The following is a 6,103-nucleotide window of genomic DNA, read 5'->3' on the forward strand; positions in this document are numbered from 1 at the left end:
ACCCTAACCATATCCCCATTCTCCAAATCAGCCACCTCTGGTTCCTCTCGTCTCTCTCGAACCCTCTCAACCTCTGAAACCCTAATATCCACCTACCTCCAGAATCCATGGCTAATCTAGCCATGGACAACCTCCACCCACCATCTCCTGCTCTCACACGCTTTCTCATTGAAGATTCGAGGCTAGACCTCGAAGGTCTTCATCCAGACCCTGGCCGGTTCGAGTTTCTTTGGCCGTTTCCGGCTTTGCTCCGGCGTATCTCAGCCTCTCGAGCCTGGATTCGACCTTGCTAGCTCAGAACCATTCTCGAGACTTCCAAGCCTTCTTGTCCTTTTGGGTTCTCAGAAACCCTAGCCTAATCGAGGTTCCTTTTTCGCTTATTCGTCTAGATCTATGCTAGATCTATGCTGTGTGTGCCATTTTAGAGTTTTTCCCCAATTTTCCCTATTCAAAACTGTTCGAATCCTATTTTTAGGGTTTTCTGAAAATGGTTTCTAAATGTTTCTGATTCTTTTACTCTTTTTATGTGTGTTCATGCTCGTTGTTTTATTCCTTGTTATGTTCAAGCCTGCTCTTGTGTTTCTTACTGGATCTTTTACGGAGATTCTTTTACCTCTTTTGTTCACATGTTAGCCTAGGTTATTGACTCGCTTTTGCTTATGTGTTTAAGCTCATGCTTTGATTTTGTTTCTGAGTTCTGTTGATCATGCTCTTGCCTACCTTCGTCTTAAAACTCGTAATTTCCTCTTACTTCTGTTTGTGCATATCTGCCTATCTCTGTGACTTTGAACGATTCCCTTACCTCCGACTCCATGTGAAACCCTAAGATTTGGGGGGTTTTCTTTTCTTTGAAGTGAAAGACACTAGGGTTTCACTCTGAAACCCTAGGTTTACAGACTCATGACGAGTCTGTAATCGAACTTGTGAACTTATTTGCCTATGATTATGAAAAAAACTCTCATTGTTCTTCTTTGTTTTGAACTGCATGCTTATATATAAGCTTCCCTTTCAAAGTTTTATTTTCGAAATTCCTTTAATCAGGCTAAGAAATTTGTCACCAATTTCTCTTGATTGAACCTCTTTTACCTTACTGATGTTTTCCTTAAATAATTGATCCTGTATCTTTTGTGATTTTTGTACCAACGTTTGAATTATTTACTTCCTTAATTATCTTAGTCTCTTTGTGATTTACAACTGGAGCCGAGATCCTTTGACTGATTTTTAAACTTATACCTTATTCTTACTAGTGTGCCCTCTTTTCTTAAATATCCAATTGTGTATGTGACCTTATTTGTGCACCATATGGTCTCTTTACCTTAATTTAGCCTTAATAAACTGATTCTCTCTTCCTTCTTAGTCGTCTGAACTAGACCCTTAATTAAAGGAGTCTGTCTACCCTAATTGATACTAATTTCATTAGTTTCTATGTTTATACCTTTGTGCCTACCTCACCTGTTTTCAAAACTATATAAAGGGCTCAGCCCTCCCCTTTTCAAAAGAGCAGTAACAACGAGTAAGTAACAATCAAGCAATAATAGGCAATCAACTTTCTACTCCCTTCTTCTCTCAAATACACAGACCAGTTCTGTGTACTTCTCCTCTTTGCTTTCTGAAATACCCTTTAAGCTCTCCTTGAGTCTTCAAGTGTTCTGCTGAAAACCTGAGTTGTTTCTGCTGCTTGCTTGCTGTGGTTACTCTGCTATTCTCTTACTTTGCAACTAGTATGTCCATCTTAGTTTAAATACTGCTCCTCCACTATGTGAGGAAAAGTGTAAAGCACGAAGAATGATGCCGTTCCATTTTATATTCATTATTATGTGAGGAAGAGTGTAAAACACGAAGGGTGATGCCATGCCATTTCATTATATTATTATGCTATCATGCATATTATCACATGATGATGAGAGTAAAAGCACGAAAAGTGATACCGTGCCATGTTAGTTATATCATCATGTTTTATATTACTATATTCATGGCACGAATAGTGTTTACATGCAGGTGAGAACGAGAGACATACATTATGTTGTGATATCTTTTTCTTGTGTATGTATTCATTGCCTTTACCTTGACTATTACTGTTACACCTATGTTTTCTATGTGGTTGTCGATGTTGTTCTGACTTGTTCTTTATTCAAATTATTGTTATGTTGTCCATGCCTTCTATCTGTTTAATCATTTCCCCCTTGTTGTCATATATGCATCTATGCCCCTTTTTCCCAGTCTATTTCTGTTATCCATATGTACTACGTTGTTCGTTATTGCTTCTGTGTGTCTCCCACTTTATTGTTATCGTTATTGTTATTGACATTTCTTTCACCTGGTTGGTACTATTATACGTATGCTCGGTGAGGAAGAGATAAATACACGAACGGTGTTGCCGTGCCAATTGCTTTGATCTACATTCATATATTTGGTGAGGGTGAGATAAATGCACGAAGGGCATTGCCGTGCCATTTGATTTGATATCTTGAGTACATTTCCCTCACCATGAAAGTTATGAATTTACTACCGTGATTTCTTTTAGTAATCATTTACTACTTCACACATTTGTTTTCTTGTACTTATCTGTTATGTTCTGTAACTGTTTCTGTTGTTAGTCTACTGCACATGTTATAACATTGAGTATCTTTTAAACTAGAAATCATCGTCACTGCTTCAACGAGGTTAGACAATATTATCTAATAGTAAAATTCATCCTTTAAAAAAAAAATAGGATTCAAAACTTACTTATTTATTCTCTAATAAGCGCAATTAGCGCTAATACAATATATTCCAATTTAATTATTCTGGTATACTCACAAGCATAGCTCTCCAAACCCTCCTAAGCAACCGTTGCCGGAAAGTCGCCGTCAACGGCCGAATTCTCCGAACTGCCGATCCAATACTACCACCGGCACTAGAAATTTCCAGTGAAAATCCCTCTCTCGAATTTTTCGGCGACGAAACGAACAAATTCTTAAGCTTGTTTCTCACCACCACTTCCTTTTTATCCGGCGAATCTCCGTCGCTGAAAATCCGATCCGTCGACGCAGCGTCCTCGGACAGTAGCCGTCGATCACTTTCTCCGTCGCTGCCGGCGTTGCCACTGCGGGTGAGGAGCATGCGGAGAGTTTTACGGCGGCAGAGGTGAATGACTAGGCTAGTTGTTGGGCTTCGAGTTGGGTTTCCTGCTGCTACAGCAAATTGGGTCGCTAATGGCTTGAATTTTTCAGAGTTGCCATAATTGGAAGGTGAAAAAAGGCGTTGAGGGTTAAGGAAAGAAGAAGTGGAGGAGGAAGGAATATGGAGGAGATAGAAAGTGAGATGTGAACTTTATTATTGGGTGACGGCCATGGATTAGATTCTGTGTTTTCGGTCTAAAGGTTTACTAAAAAATAATCCCTTAATTCTTGCATTCTCATCAACCCTTAATACATCAAATGGATACTCAATTAGTTAGAGGAGAATCATCTACGTCTTCTCACTCTTCTCACTTCTCTTATGAAGTATTCCAAATTGCATGATGTTGGGGTTAATACATTCATTGATGATGAGGAATTGAGAAAGGGTGATGTGATTTCAAGTAAACTAGAGAAAGCAATTGAAGAGTCTAGAATTTCCATTATTGTTTTCTCAAGAAATTATGCATCCTCTAGTTGGTGTCTAAATGAACTAATTAAGATTCTTGAATGCAAAGAGAAATCAAAGCAGATGGTTTTGGCTATTTTCTATGATGTTGATCCTTCTGAGGTACGAAAGCAAACTTGGTTATTTGATGAAGCTTTGGCTAAACACAAGGAACGACCAGTTGGAGCTTAAAGGGTGGAGAAATGGAGAGCTGCACTTACTGAAGCTGCAATTTATCTGGATGGGATTTGCAAAATGTTGCTGACGGGTACATTATCTTGATTCAACTATATAATTTCATTTGTTATTTGTTCAATTGTTTATTGGATGTGATAATAACTGTTCAAAAGAGTTTTAGTTCTATGCATTGACATTATCGAAATATTTACACTATCAATATATATAACTTAAATTATTTCTTAAAGTATCCTATATGACGCCGTAAGTTATCTGTCTTGTTGCTTAGATTCATCCCACTGTGTTATGTCTTGGCTATCGATTTTGATTTGTCCGTCATATATTTTCAAATACCATAGTTTTATTTATCGGAGTAGTATTTCTTTTAACTTTTTTTTTTCTAAAAAAATTGTAGGCATGAATCAAAGTTTATTGAAAAAATTATATAGCTACAAGAGGTTAACCAGACACCTCTAGATGTTGCTTGGAACTCAGTTGGAGTAGATTCTCGTGTAAAAAATATAGAGTTGTTATTGCAAAATGAATGTGAAGATGGAGTTCGCATGATTGGTATTCACGGAGTTGGTTGCATAGGGAAAACAACTCTAGCAAAAGCTATTTACAATCGAATGTTTCGACTATTCGATAGTAGTTGCTTCCTTTCGGATGTTAGATCAGAAGCTGAAGAATTTGGTCTTGTCAAGCTACAAGAGAAACTTCTTCAACAAGTACTCAAAAATAAGGACATCAAAGTTGGCAGTGTTGCTCAAGGCATCAATCTAATCAAAGCAAGACTCGAGTCAAAGAAGGTTCTAATTGTTCTTGATGACGTGGACCACAAACCAATTAGAATCCTTAGCAAGAGAAAGAAGTTGGTTTGGTTCGGGTAGTTTAATGATCATTACCACCCGAGACAAGCGATTGCTATGTCTGTTTGGAGAAAAAGAGAGATATGAGGCCAAACTATTAAATGACAATGAAACTAGTTGTTGGCATGCTTTTGACGGTCATTTTCCACCAGAAGATTATGTTAATTTTGGCACAAGACATAATCAAATATTCAGGTAGGCTACCATTAGCTCTTGTGACATTGGGGTCACATTTACAAGGAAGTTCTATAGAAGAATGGGGATATGAATTAGAAAAACTAAAATCAATTCCTCATTGTGATATCCAAAAAATTCTCAAGATAAGCTTTGATGGACTTGATGATGAAACACAGACTGTTTTCCTCGATATTGCATGCGCCTTCCATGGGTTTTATGAGCATGAAGTTACTGAAATGGTAAATGCATGTGGCTTTCATGCTAAAAGTGCAATTGCAACTTTAGTCCAAAAATACTTGCTCCAAAGATCTTGGAATATTTTGGAGATGCATGATTTAGTGCGAGATATGGGAAGAGAAGTCGTTCGCATGGAATCAGCTCGAGATCCTGGAAAACGGAGTAGATTATTCATCCCGCAAGAAGTTTGTGATGTTCTACAAGGAAATAAAGTCAGTAATACTTTTCTCTTTCCACTTATAATTTCTATTGTCATCATTATAATTAAATTCATTTGTGCTTTCGTCTCTAGTTAGTTTTTTCTAGTAGTTTGTCAACCATTGCAAAATAGAAATGACATTTCAAAATTTTGAAGGCTATATATATATATATTATATTTCAACTTATCACCAGAAACTATAAGAGTAGTAAGTATTTCTCCATTCTTATTCAGAGGTTTCGAGTTCGAGCCTTGAAAATAAAATCGTGTTTAGTAGGGAGTGCTAATCTCTAAGTGGGATTTACCGGGCCGAATCTGAATTTGCCAGGCCTGATACGGGTACTAAATACTGGGTGGAAAAAAAATATTCCAACATAAGTAGTCGTGATCAACAGCCCACTTTGAAACAAGAAGCTAAAGGACTAATATGTTGTAATCATAACTTGTTCATATCCTCCGCATAATATATATATATATATATATATATTCAAAAGTTAATTGACCTAATTACCCTTCACCTAAAGTCTTTCTTCTTAGCTATCATTTCGAGTTCGAGCCTTGAAAATAGAATCGTGTTTAGTAGGGAGTGCTAATCTCAAAGTGGGATTTACTGGGCTGAATCTGAATTTGCCAGGCCTGATACGGGTACTAAATACTGGGTGGAAAAAAAATATTCCAACATAAGTAGTCATGATCAACAATCCACTTTGAAACAAGAAGCTAAAGGACTAATATGTTGTAATCATAACTTGTTCATATCCTCCGCATAATCCCTATATATATATATATATATATATATATATATATATATATATATATATATATATATATATTATAA

The 6,103-nt window shown here is 36.8% G+C and overlaps 3 protein-coding genes across 5 annotated transcripts in view; 2 read left to right on the forward strand and 1 right to left on the reverse strand.

Annotated features, from left to right (window-relative positions):
* Window positions 1-2,781: 2,781 nt before the first annotated feature.
* On the reverse strand, window positions 2,782-3,602 carry LOC109219037. Its single transcript, XM_019383439.1, has 2 exons — window positions 3,519-3,602; window positions 2,782-3,198 (listed from the first exon to the last, which is right to left on the reverse strand). The coding sequence occupies exons 1-2, from the start codon at window positions 3,600-3,602 to the stop codon at window positions 2,782-2,784; spliced, it is 501 nt and encodes a 166-aa protein (XP_019238984.1).
* An 88-nt stretch (window positions 3,603-3,690) lies between these two features.
* Window positions 3,691-4,673, forward strand: LOC109219038 (putative disease resistance protein At4g11170). Its single transcript, XM_019383440.1, has 2 exons — window positions 3,691-3,729; window positions 4,233-4,673. Exons 1-2 carry the CDS (start codon window positions 3,691-3,693, stop codon window positions 4,671-4,673), a joined length of 480 nt encoding a protein of 159 aa, XP_019238985.1.
* The window catches only part of LOC109219039 (putative disease resistance protein At4g11170), a 4,586-nt gene continuing 2,686 nt past the window's right edge, over window positions 4,204-6,103 (forward strand). For all 3 annotated transcript variants that reach the window (XM_019383441.1, XM_019383442.1, XM_019383443.1), the window contains exon 1: window positions 4,204-5,278. In XM_019383441.1, the coding sequence (XP_019238986.1) occupies window positions 4,754-5,278 (525 nt within the window). In that variant the 5' untranslated portion in view covers window positions 4,204-4,753. The remainder of the gene's footprint in view (window positions 5,279-6,103) is intronic.

The sequence above is a fragment of the Nicotiana attenuata genome, unplaced genomic scaffold (assembly GCF_001879085.1).
Source record: "Nicotiana attenuata strain UT unplaced genomic scaffold, NIATTr2, whole genome shotgun sequence".
NCBI classification, from domain to species: domain Eukaryota; kingdom Viridiplantae; phylum Streptophyta; class Magnoliopsida; order Solanales; family Solanaceae; genus Nicotiana; species Nicotiana attenuata.

Excerpts from the sequence above, each read along its gene's own strand:
- LOC109219037 (XM_019383439.1), bottom strand. The coding sequence starts at position 3,602 with ATGGAAATTCTAGACTCTTCAATTGCTTTCTCTAGTTTACTTGAAATC. Across the intron at positions 3,199-3,518 it reads ATTCCTCATCATCAATGAAT|CCATTAGCGACCCAATTTGC; the intron begins GTATTAACCCCA and ends GAAAAATTCAAG.
- LOC109219038 (XM_019383440.1), top strand. The coding sequence starts at position 3,691 with ATGGTTTTGGCTATTTTCTATGATGTTGATCCTTCTGAG. Across the intron at positions 3,730-4,232 it reads ATGATGTTGATCCTTCTGAG|CTACAAGAGGTTAACCAGAC; the intron begins GTACGAAAGCAA and ends AAAATTATATAG.